General features: G+C 44.0%; 1 protein-coding gene across 1 annotated transcript in view; it reads left to right on the top strand.

The window, feature by feature from the left end:
- The first annotated feature begins 559 nt into the window (after window positions 1-559).
- The window catches only part of LOC120031791 (striatin-interacting protein 1 homolog), a 33,563-nt gene continuing 14,298 nt past the window's right edge, over window positions 560-19,824 (top strand). The window contains exons 1-6 of the mRNA XM_038977611.1: window positions 560-623; window positions 1,364-1,438; window positions 5,818-5,952; window positions 7,692-7,812; window positions 17,493-17,561; window positions 19,253-19,359. Coding sequence (XP_038833539.1) covers window positions 560-623; window positions 1,364-1,438; window positions 5,818-5,952; window positions 7,692-7,812; window positions 17,493-17,561; window positions 19,253-19,359 — 571 coding nt within the window. The remainder of the gene's footprint in view (window positions 624-1,363; window positions 1,439-5,817; window positions 5,953-7,691; window positions 7,813-17,492; window positions 17,562-19,252; window positions 19,360-19,824) is intronic.

Below are 19,824 nucleotides of genomic sequence, written 5' to 3'. Positions count from 1 at the left end.
GGCAGGTCTCAACCTATTTCAAAGTCTAGTCTGTCTCTGTCCAAGTGCTACAATCTTTTGTGTTGGCTGGCAGTATGAGAATGTTGTTGTTCTGTGGTGCTTTGATAACTGGTGAGATCATGCATACTTTATCAGTCTGTCTCAACCTGGGAAAATAATGTTTTTAGAGGCTATGACGGCAAACAGAGGTGGGCTCTGTCTCTGTCCTTATTCTCGCCGTGTGTGTGTGTGTGTGTGTGTGCGTGTGCGTGTGCGTGTGCGCGTGTGTGTGTACTATGGTGTCCTGCAGTAAAATGCCCAGAGGGCATGGGGTGAGGCTAATGTCAGAGCGGCATCAAAGATCCTTAACTGGATACGTCCGTTAACCCATTCTGAAATGCAGGGCATGTTGACTCCTGTGCACCTCTCATTCAGTTTTTCCACTCTGATTGTTGCCTGTATTTGCATAGCCAAGCAATAGTTATAAAGGAATTCAGGGGGGTGTGTGTGTGTCATGTGCCTTCATTTCCCTTTGCAGTTCTGCCTAGACTTCAATGTTGCTTTCTGTTTTCAGAGCTCCATGGAGTCCCCTAACCTGGAGTTTGAGTATGGGGACACAGACAGCCTGACTGCTGAACTCTCAGGTACGGTCTTTAAACCCTAACCCAGCGGTCACCAACCCTAGACCTGGGCAGCTATTGGGCAGGCTTTTGTTCCAACCACAAAGCACCTTATTCAAGCACCTTATTGATTAGTTGAAGCAGGTGCTGGAACAAAATCATGCAAGGTAACCCCTGTAGCTTTGGTGATCACTGTTGTACAGTGCTGCGCTGTCAGCAGCTACATGGGATTGAGTCAACGCAAGATCATAGTTTTCCCTTGTTGAATGCAGCTGCATTGGTTAGGTAGCTAGTCCCCCTGAGGCATTAGCTGACACAAACGCACACTACAGTTGCTCTCTTGTGACTGTTCCTCAGGCTGGAGTGACAGTTGGACTTTAACTACTGTATACTCGCTGAAGAAGGATTAGTCAACGATGTCATGAGTCTAACAAAAACACTCTACAGAAAGGATAACTGGGAGCCAAAATAGATTCTTAATGAAAGGGACTTAGTGGGACAGTTGGCTTATAATATATGCAATTTAGCAGATACTTTTATCCAAAGCGACTTCCATAAATTTGACAAATGTGCGGCCCCAGGAATCAACCCCACAATCCTGGCGTTGTAAATCCCATGCTTTACCAACTGAGCCATACAGGGCTTCCACTACAGTATACCCCGTGATGTCTTTCATGACATTACCTCGGTTGAATCCTTCAGTACTGTACTGTATGTCATCCTGTCTGTCTGATGGTTCCCCTGTCTCTCCTGTTTGTCCACAGAGATATACAGTTACACGGAGGAGCCCGAGTTCGCCCTCAACAGGGACTACTTTGAGGAGGATTTCAGGAGCCATGGTACTGTTACCTTCTTGCCTGTCAGTGGCGGATTTGTCTTTCCAGCCAACTATGTGTGTGTGTGTGTGTGTGTGTGTGTGTGTGTGTGTGTGTGTGTGTGTGTGTGTGTGTGTGTGTGTGTGTGTGTGTGTGTGTGTGTGTGTGTGTGTGTGTGTGTGTGTGTGTGTGTGTGTGCGTCGTGCGTGCGTGTGTTCGTTCGTGCGTGTTCTTGTGCATACGCGCGCATGTTTTTTTTTCTAAAGCAGTGAATGTGCCAAAAGGCTTTCTGACTCACCTTGAACACGCTGTTTGTTTGCATACCCTCTAATGTGTTTGCCTGTTATTCTAGCGTTTACGGAGAGAGAGTATGTAGAAGTGTAATGGAGTGGATTCTCGCCATGGTAATCATCCGGAAAGAGAAAGTCTGATAGAGAGAGGGGGTGAAAGAGAGAGATGGACAGAGGGAAAGGGAGAGAGGGTCGAGGGAGCTGATTAATTGACCGCTCCCAGGTGTAACATTTCCCTTTTTCTGTAAGTGGTTCAAATGGAGAGAAGGAGGGAGAGTATACAAGTGAACTGTCAGCAGTGGTGTGTGTGTGTGTGTGTGTGTGTGTGTGTGTGTGTGTGTGTGTGTGTGTGTGTGTGTGTGTGTGTGTGTGTGTGTGTGTGTGTGTGTGTGTGTGTGTGTGTGTGTGTGTGTGTGTGTGTGTGTGTGTGTGTCTGATTGCTTGCTCTAACCTGACACTTTCAGCAGGAGGTTTTGGGAGAAGGTCACACATACAGTTGAAGTCAGAAGTTTACATACACTTAGGTTGGAGTCATTAAAATCCTTTTTCAACCACTCCACAAATTTCTTGTTAATTAACACACTATTGTTTTGGCAAGTCAGTTAGGACAGGACACCTACTGTGTGCATGACACAAGTCATTTTTCCAACAATTGTTTACAGACAGATTTGTTTCACTTATAATTCACTGTATCACAATTCCAGTGGGTCAGAAGTTTACATACACTAAGTTGACAGTGCCTTTAAACAGCTTGGAAAATTCCAGAAAAAGCTTTAAAAGCTTCTGATAGGATAATTGACATAATTTGAGTCAATTGGAGGTGTAGCTGTGAATGTATTTCAAGGCCTACCTTCAAACTCCTTGCTTGACATCATGGGAAAATCAAAAGAAATCAGCCAAGACCTCAGAAAATAAATTGTAGACCTCCACAAGTCTGGTTCATCCTTGGGAGCAATTTCCAAACACCTGAAGGTACCACGTTCATCTGTACAAACAATAGTACGCAAGTATAAACACCATGGGACCATGCAGCCGTCATACCACTCAGGAAGAAGATGTGTTCTGTCTCCTAGAGATGAACGGACTTTGGTGCAAAAAGTGCAAATCAATCCCAGAACAACAGCAAAGGACCTTGTGAAGATGCTGGGGGAAACAGGTACAAATGTATCTATATCCACAGTAAAACAAGTCCCATATCGACATAACCTGAAAGGCCGCCCAGCAAGGAAGAAGCCACTGCTCCAAACCCGCCATAAAAAAGCCAGACTATGGTTTGCAACTGCACATGGGGACAAAGATCATACTTTGGTCTGATGAAACAAAAATAGAATTGTTTGGCCATAATGACCATCGTTATGTTTGGAGGAAAAAGGGGGTGGCTTGCAAGCCGTAGAACACCTCCCCAACCGTGAAGCACGGGGGTGGCAGCATCATGTTGTGGGGGTGCTTTACTGCAGGAGGGACTGGTGCACTTCAGAAAATAGATGGTATCATGAGGATGGAAAAGTATGTTTATATATTGAAGCAACATCTCAAGACATCAGTCAAGAAGTTAAAGCTTGGTTGCAAATGGGTCTTCCAAATGGACAATGACCTCAAGTATACTTCCAAATTGTGGCAAAATGGCTTAAGGACAACAAAGTCAAGGTATTGGAGTGGACATCACAAAGCACCTGACCTCAATCCTATAGACAATTTGTGGGCAGAACTGAAAAAGCGTGTGCGAGCAAGGAGGACTACAAACCTGACTCAGTTACACCAGCTCTGTCAGGAGGAATGGGCCAAAATTCACCCAACTTATTGTGGGAAGCTTGTGGAAGGCTACCTGAAACGTTTGACCCAAGTTAAACAATATAAAGGCAATGCTACCAAATAAATGTGATGAAAGAAATAAAAGCTGAAATAAATCATTCTCCCTACTATTATTCTGACATTTCACATTCTTAGAATAAAGTGGTGATCCTAACTGACCTAAAACGGGGAATTTTTAAATGTCAGGAATTGTGAAAACTGAGTTTAAATGTATTGGGCTAAGGTGTATGTAAACCTCCGACTTCAACTGTACATACATACATACAGGAACACGCACATCTTGCCAAACTCTGCTCTGTAGCCGTTGCCTCTCTTAGCGCCATGACAAACAGAGCTGCCTTAGCTGTGGTTTTGCCGCGAATAGACAACCGCCATAGCCTACTACCGTGACCAACTGTTCCATATCATGAGCATTGTTATTAAACAGCTGGTCGATTACGTTTTATCTCCTAATGTGAATCCTTTTTGACCGGATGAATTGGACGGTGTCCATTTTGCTGGTCTAATCTCCACATCCATTCGACCCCTCTCACATTCTTTCAAACTCTAGCCCAGTTCGTTTCTGTGCTGTAAATGTGGTTGTATTCCTACCCAGCTTACTGAGTTAAAGGAAGGTTCATAATGAGGAACAATACATGTGTAGCGCCAGGCATACAATTTCACAGAGCTTTATTGTCCCCAAAGGGCAATTCTGTTGCAGCTGCAGCATATTACATAAATTAAGAGAGCTAGGCTAGGTCTTGTTCTTCCCACTCTGTTTCCCATAAAGCCAATAGGAATGAATAGATGGATCCGTGGAAAGCTTGGCTGTCTGTCTGTGCTGCGGCGAGAGATAGGAGATGTGCTGTCTCCCTGTATCTGGGTTTTAAATATGTCAAACGGTGACGGGGCCCTCATCAATGTTTTAACACATCTGCCAGACTGCCACTCTCCATCACTGCTATATCTGTTATGCACCCATGTCCTCTGCGTCACTACTCTCCAAGCACTTTTACCATAATGACATTATCAGAGCACTTATCAGAGCTGCGCATTAAAAGTTACATGGGATGAACTTTATACAGTGAAGTTTTGTCAGAGAGTTAGTGCTTTCAGCAAGTATTCACACCCATTGACTTTTAACACATGTTGTTGTGTTACCGCCTAAATTAAGATTTTGTGTCACAGGCCTACACACAATGGTCCATATTTTCAAAGTGGAGTTGTGTTTTTAGACATTTTTACAAATTAATTAAAAATGAAAAGCTGAAATGTCTTGAGTCAATAAGTATTCAACCTCTTTATTAAGGCAAGCCTAAATACGTTCAGGGGTAAAAATTTGCTTAAAATTTCAAACACAGATTCAAGCACAAAGACTAGGGAGGTTTTCCAATGCATCACAAAGAAGGGCACCAATTGGTAGATGGGTAAAAAAAAAGAAAATAAAGCAGACATTGATTATCTCTTTGAGCATGGTGACGTTATTAATTACACTTTGGATGGTGTATCAATACACCCAGTCACTACAAAGATTACTCAGTTGCTGGAGAGGAAGGACACTGCTCAGGGATTTCACCATGAGGCCAATGGTGACAGTTACAGTGTTTTTTTGGTTGGTTGCTTTAGCATCTTTCAACACCCTGCATTATCACATTCATGCATGCAAAACACTCACTTACACTACTGATTACTGATTACACACATCATTGTATATTATACCTAGTTACTTTATTACTATATATATAGTGTTTTGCATGCATGAATGTGATAATGCAGGGTGTTGAAAGATGCTAAAGCAACCAACCAAAAAAACACCAAGAAACACAACCAAATCTATAAAGGTGTCTGCATGGAGAGAGTCTCCTCCATGAATGGGGAAGTGGTGTATTTATCCTGGGACACACTGGGCTCAGGTGTTTCCCATGTAGCTGACGACCCTCCCAACTCCGCCCACCGGCATCCTAATAAGGAAACAAGAACAAAGAGAGAATACGGCAGACAGAGTGGGAGGGTCGTCACATGGGTGCCAGGACACTTTGACTCTGAGACCGCTAGCTGCTCCTGGGTCAGTGTGAGTTTAATGACCAGACCTGATCCCTGCTAATCTTTTTCACGTGTGAAAAGGGCAGGGAGGGAGTGGGGGAGAGAGAGAGCGAGGGGGAGAGAAATGGACGAAGAAAATAAAAAGTGAGGGAATGGGAGAAAGAAGTGAATAGAATAAGAGAGCGACAGACGTCCAAACTCAGAGTCACAAGGTCACACAGTCCTACAAAGTGACATGACTCACCTGGTTTCTTTCACCCTGTCCCTGTCTCTCTGCAGTGCGGGGGAGGAGGTGGATTGAGCTGGGTCAGGAGCAGCAGAGGGCCTATGTGATGAGACTACTAGATGCTCTGGAGGTCACTGACCGGGACAAGAGGCTGAAGGTGGCCCGGGCCATCCTCTACCTGGCACAGGGTAATCATCATCATCATCATACTGTTGCTGCTTGCTATAGACCACCCTCTGCCCCCAGCTGTGCCCTCGACACCATATCTGAATTGATTGCCTCCCCATCTATCTTCTGAGCTCGTGCTACTAGGTGACCTAAACTGGGACATGCTTAACCCACCCGCCAATCCTACAATCTAAGCTTGATGCCCTCAATCTCACACAAATTATCAATGAACCTACCAGGTACAACCCCAAATCCGTAAACACGGGCACCCTCATAGATATCATCCTAACTAACTCGCTCTCCAAGTACACCTCTGCTGTTTTCAATCAAGATCTCAGCGATCACTGCCTCATTGCCTGCATCCGTAATGGGTCTGCGACCAAACGACCACCCCTCATCAGTGTCAAACGCTCCCTAAAACACTTCTGCGAGCAGGCCTTTCTAATCGACCTGGCCGGGGTATCCTGGAATGACATTGACCTCATCCCGTCAGTAGAGGATGCCTGGTTATTCTTTAAAAGTGCCTTGCTCACCATCTTAAATAAGCATGCCCCATTCAAAAAATGTAGAACTAGTAATAGATATAGTCCTTGGTTCACTCCAGACCTGTCTGCCCTTGACCAGCACAAAAACATCTTGTGGCGTTAGCATCGAATAGCCCCCGTGATATGCAACTTTTCAGGGAAGTTAGGAACAAATATACACAGGCAGTTAGGAAAGCTAAGGCTAGCTTTTTCAAACAGAAATTTGCATCCTGTAGTACAAACTCAAAAAAGTTCTGGCACACTGTAAAGTCTGTGGAGAATAAGAGCACCTCCTCCCAGCTGCCCACTGCTCTGAGGCTAGGAAACACTATTACCACCGATAAATCCACTATAAATGAGAATTTCAATAAGCATTTCTCTACGGCTGGCCATGCTTTCCACCTGGCTACCTCTACCCCGGTCAACTGCCCGGGACCCCCCACAGCAACCCGCCAAAGCCCCCACCATTTCTCCTTCACCCAAATCCAGATAGCTGATGTTCTGAAAGAGCTGCAAAATCTGGACCCCTACAAATCAGCCGGGCTAGACAATCTGGACCCTCTCTTTCTAAAATTATCTGCCAAAATTGTTGCAAACCCCTATTACTAGCCTGTTCAACCTCTCTTTCGTATCGTCTGAGATTCCCAAAGATTGAGCCAATAAGAATACGGTGATTGACAGAGTCGAAAGCTTTGGCCAGGTCAATGAAGACGGCTGCACAGTACTGTCTTTTTTTATCGATTGTGGTTATGATATCGTTTAGGACCTTGAGCGTGGCTGAGGTGCACCCGTGACCAGCTCGGAAACCGGATTGCATAGCGGAGAAGGTACGGTGGGATTCGAGATGGTCGGTGATCTGTTTGTTAACTTGGCTTTCGAAGACTTAGAAAGGCAGGGCAGAATGGATATAGGTCTGTAACAGTTTGGGTCTAGAGTGTCTCCCCCTTTGAAGAGGGGGATGACCGCGGCCGCTTTCCAATCTTTAGGAATCTCAGACGATACGAAAGAGAGGTTGAACAGACTAGTAATAGGGGTTGCGACAATGGCGGCGGATAATTTTAGAAAGAGAGGGTCCAGATTGTCTAGCCCAGCTGATTTGTAGGGATCCAGATTCTGCAGCTCTTTTAGGACATCAGCTGTCTGGATTTGGGTAAAGGAGAAGCGGGGGGAGAGTGTTGTGTGGTGAGTGAGCATCTGTTGAAGCCTATGTGTGTCTGTTGTGTGGCGTTCCCCAGGGGTGTTTGATGAGTGCGACACGGACGCGGACGTGATCCACTGGTCTCGCCACAACGTGTTCCTGCTGTATGACATGGGCATCTTCACCGCTCTCCTGGAGCTGCTGAGCATGGAGATAGAGTGAGTAGGACAACATTACTACAACCGCACCACAACATCACTACAATGTCTCGTAATTACTGTGTTATTATGTTTTTCAACAAGTGTTAGCACCACTGTGGTTAGCGCTTACTTCCTCCTTTTACATTTTTTTGATTTCACCTTTATTTAACCAGGTAGGCTAGTTGAGAACAAGTTCTCATTTACAACTGCGACCTGGCCAAGATAAAGCAAAGCAGTGTGACACAGACAACAACACAGAGTTACACATGGAATAACATGGAATAAACAATAAACATGCCAATAACACAATAAACAAGTCAATGACACAGTAGAAAAAAAGAAAGTCTATATACAGTGTGTGCAAAAGGCATGAGGAGGTAGGCAATAAATAGGCCATAGTAGCGAAAAATGACAATTTAGCAGATTAACACTGGAGTGATAAATGAGCAGATGATGGTGTGCAAGTAGAGATACTGGTGTGCAAAAGAGCAGAAAAGTAAATAAAAAACAGTATGGGGATGAGGTAGGTAGATTGGGTGGGCGATTTACAGATGGACTATATACCGATCGGTTAGCTGCTCAGATAGCTGATGTTTAAAGTTGGTGAGGGAAATATAAGCCTTGATTAATGGTCCAAAGCAGCTGTTTTTATCTCAATATCAAATAATTTACAGGGTAACAATTAAGTACCTTACTGTTATTGTTTTCGATTTAAAATGGTCAAAAATAAACTAAATGTGTTTCTTAGCAAAGTACAATTTCTCAAGCAAGAATTTTGCTCGGACTGTCTGGGAGTGGTCTGAGTGGGGAGGGGGAAACTGAAAACTAGCTGTTGTTGGCAGAGATGTTTGTAACTGTTTCTTATTGGTCTATTAACTAATTTACCGTTTGGTGATGTCACCAGGCAGACCATAACTCCATCCCACCAAAACAAGCTGAAATTTCAGGTGGCCTTTTCAAACAACTCCTACACTAAAAGGACATCATTATTTTATTTTTTTCACAGTATTATTCCAACCTCATAGGTTGGAAATGTGTAGAAAACACAGGAAAATCACTTGTTTGACTGCACTGGGCCTTTAATGCTACAGAGATGGTACACAGTAGCATTCTCTCTGACTAACAGGGGAAATCAGTAAAGTAATGTACTGCTCTGTAGGTTTAGGCTTATTAGAACATCTTAGTAGCTACATTTTCAGAAACATACATATAATGCATTGCAAAATGAATAGGAAATATAGGCAAGACATTGACAAGGTTATAAATAATGATTTTTAATTGAAATAATAATTGTGTCCTTCAAACTTTGCTTTCGTCAAAGAATCCTCCATTTGCAGCAATCACAACCTTGCAGACCTTTTGGCATTCTAGTTGTCAATTTGTTGAGGTAATCTGAAGAGATTTCACCCCATGCTTCCTGAAGCACCCCCACAAGTTGGATTGGCTTGATGGGCACTTCTTACGTACCATACGGTCAAGCTGCTCCCACAACAGCTCAATAGGGTTGTGATCCGGTGACTGCTGGCCACTCCATTATAGACAGAATACCAGCTGACTGCTTCATCCCTAAATAGTTCTTGCATAGTTTGGAGCTGTACTTTGGGTCATTGTCCTGTTGTAGGAGGAATTTGGCTCCAATTAAGTGCCATCCACAGGGTATGGCATGGCGTTGCAAAATGGAGTGATAGCCTTCCTTCTTCAAGATCCCTTATACCCTGTACAAATCTCCCACTTTACCACCACCAAAGTACCCCCAGACCATCACATTGCCTCCACCAAATTAAATCAAATTACATTTTATTTGTCACATACACATGGTTAGCAGATGTTAATGCGAGCTTGGCGAAATGCTTGTGCTTCTAGTTCTGACCTTGCAGTAATATCTAACAAGTAATCTAACAATTTCACAACAACTACCTTATACACACAAGTGTAAAGGAATGAATATGTACATATAAATATATGGATGAGCGATGACAGAACGGCATAGGCAAGATGCAGTAGATGGTATAGAGTACAGTATATACATATGAGATGAGTAGTGTAGGGTATGTAAACATTATATAAAGTGGCATAGTTTAAAGTGACTAGTGATACATTTATTACATCCAATTTTTTATTATTAAAGTGGCTAGAGATTTGAGTCAGTATGTTGGCAGCAGCCACTCAATGTTAGTGATGGTTGTTTAACATTCTGATGGCCTTGAGATAGAAGCTGTTTTTCAGTCTCTCCGTCCCAGCTTTGATGCACCTGTACTGACCTCGCCTTCTGGATGATAGCGGGGTGAACAGGCAGTGGCTCGGGTGGTTGTTGTCCTTGATTATCTTTTTGGCCTTCCTGTGACATCGGGTGGTGTAGGTGTCCTGGAGGGCAGGTAGTTTGCCCCCAGTGATGCGTTGTGCAGACCTCACTACCCTCTGGAGAGCCTTACGGTTGTGGGCGGAGCAGTTGCCGTACCAGGCGGTGATACAGCCCGACAGGATGCTCTCGATTGTGCATCTGTAAAAGTGTGTGAATGTTTTTGGTGACAAGCCGAATTTCTTCAGCCTCCTGAGGCTGCTGTGCCTTCTTCACCACGATGTCTGTGTGGGTGGACCATTTAAGTTTGTCCGTGATGTGTACGCCAAGGAACTTAACTTTACACCTTCTCCACTACTTGAAAGATGGCGTCAAGCACTCCTCCAGCATTAAAAAAAAAAAAATCTGCGTCTCACGAATGTTCTTCTTTGTGATCCGAACTTAGATTCATCTGTCCATAACACTTTTTTCCAATCTTCCTCTGTCCACTATCTGTGTTCTTTTGCCCATCTTTTATTTTTATTGGCCAGTCTGAGATATGGCTTTTTCTTTGCAACTCTGCCTAGAAGGCCAGCATCCCGAAGTCGCCTTTTCACTGTTGACGTTGAGACTGGTGTTTTGCGGGTACTATTTAATGAAGCTGCCGGTTGAGGACTTGTGAGGTGTCTGTTTCTCAAACAAGACACTCTAATGTACTTGTCCTCTTGCTCAGTTGTGCACCGGGGCCTCCCACTACTCTTTCTATTCTGGTTAGAGCCAGTTTGCGCTGTTCTGTGAAGGGAGTAGTAGACAGCGTTGTACGAGATCTTCAGTTTCTTGGCAATTTCTTGCATGGAAAAGCCTTCATTTCCCAGAACAAGAATAGAGTTTCAGAAGAAAGTTCTTCGTTTCTGGCCATTTTGAGCCTGTAATCGAACCCACAGATGTTGATGCTCCAGATACTCAACTAGTCTAAAGAAGGCCAGCTTCTTTAATCAGAATAACAGTTTTCAGCTGTACTAACATAATCTCAAAAGGGTTTTCTAATGATCAATTAGCCTTTTAAAATTATAAACTTGGATTAGCTAGCACAATGTGCCATTGGAACACAGGAGTGATGGTTGCTGATTTCATAAAAAAATCAGCCGTTTCCATTTACGATAGTCATTTACAACATTATCAATGTCTATACTGTATTTCTGATCTATTTTATTTTAATGATCGAAAAATGTGCTTTTCTTTCAAAAACAAGGATATTTCAAAGTGACTCATCAACAAGTCAAATACTATACACTGAGTGCATAAAACATTAAGAACAGTCATCCTAATATTGAGTTGCAGCACACTTTTTGGCCTCAGAACAGCCTCAATTCAACGGGCATGGGCTCTACAAGGTGTCGAAAGCATTCTACAGTGATGCTGTCCCTTGTTGACTCCAATGCTTCCCACAGTTGTGTCAAGTTGGCTGGATGTCCTTTGGGTGGTAGACCATTCTTCATACGCACAGGAAACTGTTCCGCATGAAAAAAAAAACAGCGACGTTGCAGTTGACAAAAATAGGTGCGCCTGGCACTTACTACCATACCCGGTTCGAAGGCACATAAATATTTTTCACTCTGTGAATGGTATTCATACACAATCCATGTCTCAATTGTCTCAAGGTTTAAAAATCCTTCTTTAACCTGTCTCCTCCCCTTCGTCTACACTGATTTTAAAGTGGATTTAACAAGTGACATCAATAAGGGATCATAGCTTTCACCTGGATTCATCAGGTCAGTTCTTAAAACCTCTACCGCTTCTCTCTCCCGGATCCGGGATCCTCCTCATCAAAAAAGCTGACTAGCATAGCCTAGCCTAACGCGACAGGGATATCATATAATATAATTTTCATGAAATCACAAGTCCAATACAGCAAATGAAAGATAAACATCTTGTGAATCCAGCCATCATTTCCGATTTTTTAAATGTTTTACAGCGAAAACACTATGTATTTCTATTAGCTAACCACAATAGCAAAAGACTCAACCGCATATTTTCACCATTTTTCTACCGCATAGGTAGCTATCACAAAACCGACCAAATAGAGATATAATTAGTCACTAACCAAGAAACAACTTCATCAGATGACAGTCTTATAACATGTTATACAATAAATGTATGTTCTGTTCGAAAATGTGCATATTTGAGGTATATATCATAGTTTTACATTGCAGCTACCATCAAAAATATCACCAAAGCAGCCAGAATAATTACAGAGAGCAACGTGAAATAGCTAAATACTCATCATAACATTTATGAAAAATACATGGTGTACAGCAAATTAAGCGAAAACACAATATAGCATTATATTAGCTTACCACAATAGCCAAACACACAACCGCATTTATTCACCGCATAGATAGCATTCGCAAAAACCAGCAAAATATATAAAATTAATCACTAACCTTGACCAACTTCATCAGATGACAGTCTTATAACATCAGGTTATACAATACACTTATGTTTTGTTCGAAAATGTGCATATTTAGAGCTGCAAACCGTGGTTATACATTGTGAATATGTAGCATCGATTCACCAAATTGTCCGGAGATATTTTGGACACTCACCTAATCTGACCAAAGAACTCATCATAAACTTTACTAAAAAATACATGTTGGACAGCAAATGAAAGATACACTAGTTCTTAATGTAACCGCCGTGTTAGATTTTTTAAAATAACTTTACCATAACAAACAGCTTACGTTATAGCGAGACAGCGCCCGCAAAAAGGGCGAATAATAGGACTCAACATTTTGAAATACGAAATAACATCATAAATTGTTCTTACTTTTGCTGAGCTTCCATCAGAATCCTGTACAAGGAGTCCTATGTCCAGAATAAATCGTTGTTTGGTTTTAGAATGTCCTTCTCTCCTGTCGAATTCGCTCCAAGGCTAGCCAATGCTGATGATGTTCCCAATTTCTCTCGACGCAGAGAACGGAACACTCCAAGTCCCATTAAACGTTGAATAAACTGATGAAACTCGGTTGAAAAAACCTACTTTATGATGTTTTTCTAATATCTATCAAATAAAAACAGAGCCGGAGATATTAGCCGTGTATACCGAACGCTTATCATAAGACAACATGGAGGCACTTCCCGCGCCTAGGTAGAGAAAGGAAATTCTGGTCACGTCATTCCAAGAGCTCTTGTTCGACCTCAGATCAAGCTAGACACCCCATTCCACCTTCCACTGCCTGTTGACATCTAGTGGAAGGCGTATGCAGTGCATGCATATCCATAAATATTAGGCAATTGAATAGGCAGGCCCTGGAACAGAGCATCGTTTTCAGATTTTTCACTTCCTGTCTGGAAGTTTGCTGCAAAATGAGTTCTGTTTTACTCACAGATATAATTCAAACAGTTTTAGAAACTTGAGTGTTTTCTATCCAATAATAATATGCATATTGTACGATCTAGAATAGAGTACGAGGCCGTTTAAATTGGGCACGATTTTTTACCAAAGTGAAAACAGCGCCCCCTATTCACAAGAAGTTAATGTTTTGTACACTGTACAATTTCAGGTGGTCTTTTCAAACAGCTCTTACACTTAAAGGGCATCACATAAGCATAACACTGAATCAATAAGTAGGTATATTACATGTCCCCACTGAGTCAATTCCTCTGTCACCTTCCTGCCTGAGGTTCTTCCTCTCCCTAAGTGAAGATCTACTGCTGCCTCAGTCTTTTGGGTCTCTACCAACCTTAGCCATTGACTAATCTGCCTAATAGGAATGCCGTAGGTAGAGGCTGGTAGAGATGGTGCTGATAATAGCTGGTTGGCTAGGTGGAGTGTGTGTGTGTGTAGGGAATTGAACATCTATTTTTAATTATTCTCCTGGTGGGAGTGACTAGGGGAGGTGGGAGGTGGTACAGGCCATGGTCTATGTGTGTGTGGAGAGGAGACAGACAGCTTGATCATGACTCAGTGTCCAGGAATGGCTTCCTGTTCTGTTTCTTCTGTTGGGTATTTCTGTCCATCCCCTTGGCTCCTCTTTAATGAGAGAGTTACCGCCAGTCTAATCCCTGCTGAGTGTTGCTGAGGGACCCTGGATAGTGTGGAGTTAAACACACGCAGGCACGTACATGCACACGCACATTCACAGACCGGCAGAGAGACGCACACACACACATTAACCAGTAAATTCATGAATACACCATTCTCTCTTTCTCTTTTCCTTCCTACCTCCCACATCCATCCCTCTTCGCTTCAGCTAGGATATGAGGCACCTACTGGCTCTCAGTGAGGGGGACAAGAGCAGCGAGAACAGGTTGAGAGCAGACAGAGAGGGAGACGGAGCACTGGCCTCTGTGATTCACATTTCACAGCTCACTGGCGAGGCGGCAGAGCCTTCAAGGCGTTGTTTCCTTCCTTTAGTCTATGTGCTCCTCTGTCCTCGTCTCTTATTGACCTCTGACTCTACAGCTTAGCCTTAGCAGGGAAGCAGCCGCCTCCTATTACTTCGTAGCACCTGTCAAGCTGCGGAGCCAACACACGGAATGATCTCTGTCTGTATTTCTCCTCGGCCATTTATCCTGCCTGCACTGGTGTTCATTCTCAGTTGTGATTTACGCTGGGTTTTTTTTCACTTCAAATCAAATACTAGTTTGTCACATGCTTCGTAAACAACAGGTGTGGACTAACAGTGAAATGCTTACGGGCCCTTCCCAACAATGCAGAGAGAAAGAAAATAGAGAAATAATAGAAAAGTCAAACACTTATTAATAGATACACAATGAGTAACGATAACTTGGCTATATACAAGGGGTACCGGTGCCGAGTCGATGTGAAGGGGTACGAGGTAATTGAGGTAGATAAGTACCTATAACTAGGAACAAAGTGACAGACAGTAGTAGCAGCAGCGTATGTGATGAGTCAGAAAGATGAATGCAAAAAGGGTCAATGCTATTTGGTTAACTATTTAACTATTTAGCAGTCTTATGGCTTGGCGGTAGAAGCTGTTCAGGGTCCTTTTGGTTCCAGACTTGGGTGGCTGGAGTCTGACAATTTTTAGGGCCATCCTCTGACACCGCCTGGTATAGAGGTCCTTGATGGAAGGAAGCTTGGTCCCAGTGATGTAATGGGCCGTACACACTAGCCCACAACCCTCCAGGGTCCTTAGCTTAGTGATGGTCAGTCCAGTGTGGCTCAGTTGGTAGAGCATGGCGCTTGCGACACCAGGGTTGTGGGTTCGATTCCCACGGCGGACCAGTGTGAAGATGTACGCACTCTGGATAAGAGTGTCTGCTCAATGACAAAACAGGGAAATGTAAAAAATGATGAGCTTGGAGGGCACTATGGTGTCAATGAACCTCATTCTCATGTAGGTGCTCCTTGTGGGAAAGGGCAGTGTGGAATGCAATAGAGATTGCATCATCTGTGGATCTGTTGGTGCGGTATGCGAATTGGAGTGGGTCCAGGGTGTCTGGGATGATGGTGTTGATGTGAGCCATGACCAGCCTTTCAAAGCGTTTCTTGGCTGCAGATGTGAGTGCTACGAGGCGATAGTCATTTAGACAGGTTACCTTTGGCGTTCTTGAGCACAGGAACTATGGTGGTCTGCTTAAAGCATGTCGGTATTACTGGGTCGGGAAGAAGTTTAAAATGTCAGTGAATAAACTGGCCAGCTGGTCAGCGCATGCTCTGAGTACGTGTCCTGGTAATCCGTCTGGCCCTGCGGCCTTGTGAATGCTAACCTGTTTAAAGGTTTTCCTCACATCGGCTACGGAGAGGGTGATAACTCAGTCGTCTAGAATAGTTGGTGCTCTCACGCATGGTTCTGTGTTGCCTCATAGCAAGCATAGAAGGCATTAAGCTTGTCTGGTAGTGTCACGTCACTGGTCAGCTCGTGGCTGAGTTTCCCTTTGTAATCCATGATAGTTTGCAAGCCTTGCCACATCCGACGAGCGTCTGAGCCAGTGTAATAGGATTCGATCTTAGTCCTTTGCCTGTTTGATGGTTCTTCGAGGGTGTAGCGGGATTTCTTATAACCGTCCGGGTTAGTGTCCTGCTCCTTGAAAGTGGCAGCTTTAGTTCAATGTGGATGTTGCCTGTAACCCGTGGCTTCTGGTTGGGAAAGGTATGTCAACGGTCAATGTGGGGACAACGTCGTCAACGCACTTATTAATGGAGCTGGTGACTGATGTGGTAAACTCTGAAAATGCCATAGGATGATTCCCGGAACAAATTCCAGTTTGTGCTAGCGAAACAGTTCTGTAGCTTAGCATTCGCTTCATCGGACCACGTCCGTCACTGGTACTTCCTGTTTGAGTTTTTGCTTGTAAGCAGGAATCAGGAGGATAGAGTTATGATCATAATTGCAAAATGGAGGGTGAGGGAGAGCTTTGTATGTGTCTCTGTGTGTGGAGTAAAGGTGATCTAGAGCTGTTTCTCCTCTAGTTGCACAGGTGACATGCTGGTAGAAATTAGATAAGTCTTCCTGCATTAAAATCACCGGCCACTAGGAGCGCTGCCTCTGGATGAGCATTTACTTGTTGGCTAATGGATCTATACAGCTCGTTGAGTGTGGTTTTAGTGCCAGCATTGGTTTGTGGTGGAAAATAGACATCTACGAAAAATATAGATGAAAACTTGGTAAATAGTATGGTCTACAGTTTATCATGAGGTATTCTAACTCAGGCGAGCAGAACCTCAAGACTTCCTTTAATATTAGAGATTGCGCACTAGCTGTTGTTAAGTAAGAGACACACGCCACCCCCCTTGAGCTTACCTGATACTGCCGTTCTGTCCTGCTGATGCATAGAAAAGCCAGCTAGATGTATATTATCCATGTCCTTGTTCAGCCAAGTTTCCGAGAAACATAGGATATTACAATTCTTCAGATCCCGTCGATGGGATAGTCTCGAGCGGAGCTCGTCCAGTTTGTTCTCCCGTGATTGTACATTCAATAGAACAGAGGTGGTTTATTTACTCGTAGCCGTAGTTTCATCAGGGTGCCCGCACGTCGGCCTCTATATCGCCGTCTCTTTCTCTTCTGAGTGTTGAGGGGATAGGGCCTGGTCCGGGGTGAGCAGTATGTCATGAGCCGCCGACTCGTTGAAGTAGGAATATTCTTCCAAATCGAGGTTACTGATCGCTGTTCTGATGTCCATAAGCTCTTTTCGGTCATAGGAAACGATTGGGGAAAACATCTATGTACAATTTATTTGGGGGGAGGGATCAGCTCATAAAACGCCCGCTATACATTCCATTGCCATTCTAGTCTTTGTCACTTTAATTATATGAAATGAGAACTTCCTGACCCCATGACCTGACCAGGGCCTAGACATGAGCGATATCTCTGGTCTGTTGTGTTGAGCTGTCTTGTGGTATGATTTATACTGTATGCATGCTAAACTACTTCTGTGTTTGACTCTGCAGTAACAACCAAGCCTGCAGCAGTGCAGTGAGGAAACCTGCCATCTCTCTGGCGGACAGCACAGAACTCAGGTGAGCATCCTTCCACCTCACTGATTTTTACACCAGTCCCCCAATCAGCCAAGCCAAGGTCTTCAACCCCAGCCCCAAACCCCAAACAGAAAGCAATGCAGATGTAGACGCATTGTGGCTTGGAAAAACTCCCTAGAAAGGCAGGAACCTGGTCAGTCCTCTTCTGGATGTGCCGGGTGGAAATTATAAGAGTACATGGCCATTTAAGGCCAGCTTGTTCTTCAAGATGTTCAAATGTTCAAGGATGGCCAGCAGGGTCAAATAATAATCAGTGGTTGTAGAGGGTACAACAGGTCAGTACTTCAGGAGTAAATGTCAGTTGCCTTTTCATAGCCAAACATTCAGAGGTAGAGAGAGGTATTGAGAGGTAGAGAGAGCCAAAACAAAAACAGCAGGTTCGTGACAAGGTAGCACGTCTGGTGAACAGATCAGCGTTCCCTAGCCGCAGGCAGAACAGTTGAAACTGGAGCAGCAGCACGACCAGGTGGACTGGGGAGAGCCAGAAGTCATCAGGCCAGGTAGTCCTGAGGCAAGATCCTAGGGCTCAGGTCGTCCGGGAGGAGAGGGAGAGAGAAAGAATTAGAGGGAGCATACTTAAATTCGCACAGGACACCAGATAAGACAGGAGTATTACACCAGATATAACAGACTGACCCTATCCACTAGATATAACAGACTGACCATAGCCCCCCGGCACATAGACTATTGCAGCATAGATACTGGAGACTGAGACAGGGGTGGGTCGGGGGACACTGTGGTCCTGTCCAACGATACCCCCGGACAGGGCCAACCAGGCAAGATATAACCCCACCCACTTTGCCAAAGCACAGCCCCCACACCACTAGAGGGATATCAACAGACCACAAACTTACTACCCTTAGACAAGGCTGAGTATAGCCCACGAAGATCTCCTCCACCTGCACAAGCCCGAGGGGGCACAAAACCGGACAGGAAGATCACATCTGTGACTCAACCTACTCAAGTGACAAACCCCTCCTAGGGACGGCTTGGAAGAGCACTAGTAAGCCAGTGACTCAACCCCGGTAATAGGGTCAGAGGCAGAGAATCCCAGTGGAGAGAGGGGAGCCGGCCAGGCAGAGACAGCAAGGGAGGTTCGTTACTCCAGTGCCTTGCCGTTCACCTTTGCATCCCTGGGCCAGACTACACTCAATCATGGGACCTACTGAAGTGATGAGTCTTCAGTAATGACTTAAAGGTTGAGACCGACTCTGCGTCTCTCACATGAACAGGCAGACCATTCCATAAAAATGGAGCTCAATAGGAGAAAGCCCTGCCTCCAGCTGTTTGCTTTGAAATTCTATGGACAGTAAGGTGGGGAACTAAATAACACGTCCTAATAGCTTGTAGAAAATGGAGGCCATTATGGCTTGTTTTCCATCTGAATCAAGGCGTTAATGCACAGGACACTGCCTCGCTAATGTTGTATAATTACTGTAGGGTGATTTAGGCTGATGCATTAGCTAGGCAAGTGCATGTGGGAACGTGTACAAGAGCATTAAGTATGCACACACACACATTTACAGATTCACACATATACAAACTACACATAGGCAGACATAATGTATGCACAAACACAGCTTTTCTACCTCAGTAGCTTACAGACTATTTGTCTTGATGCATGCATGCACACACCTGTTCATTCTGACCTCTGACCTCTTGTGTTCCACTAGGGTCTTGCTAAGCATCATGTACCTGATGGTGGAGACCATCCGTCTGCAGACAGAGGACGACAGGCCTGAGTGGAGAACTGCCAGAGAGGCCTTCAAGACTGAACTGGGTTTGTGTTTGTGTGTGTGTGTATGTGTGCACTGTAAGAAGTTTCTGTAATTTCAACAGTAAAACACTGTAGAATGCAGTAAAATACCATAAATGTGTTTTACAGCACACTAAGACTTTAATTTCAACAGTAAAACACTGTGAAATGCACAGTAAAATACCTTAAATGTGTTTTACAGAATTAATTATGGTGCATTGTGGGTTAATGTTGTGAGCGGGGAAAGCGTGTTGCTCATTAACATACTGTATGCTAATGTGCGCCTTGTAAGAGGCTATATTTGTTGCAACCGTGAGTGAGAATGCTGTACCCACCCAGAATACAGTAATATACTGTATTTTAGGAATTCTACAAACCTTGTCCTGAAAATCTACAGTAACTTACTGACAATTGCTGGCAGTAATTGACTGTAATTCAGAATAGAGTACTAAACTGCATTTTTGGAGTGCCTAAAACCTTTTTGAGCAG

This window comes from Salvelinus namaycush, chromosome 38 (assembly GCF_016432855.1).
Source record: "Salvelinus namaycush isolate Seneca chromosome 38, SaNama_1.0, whole genome shotgun sequence".
Taxonomy (NCBI): Eukaryota; Metazoa; Chordata; class Actinopteri; order Salmoniformes; family Salmonidae; genus Salvelinus; species Salvelinus namaycush.
The sequence above is the reverse complement of the archived record's forward strand: the minus strand, read 5'-3'. Positions and strand labels throughout refer to the sequence as shown.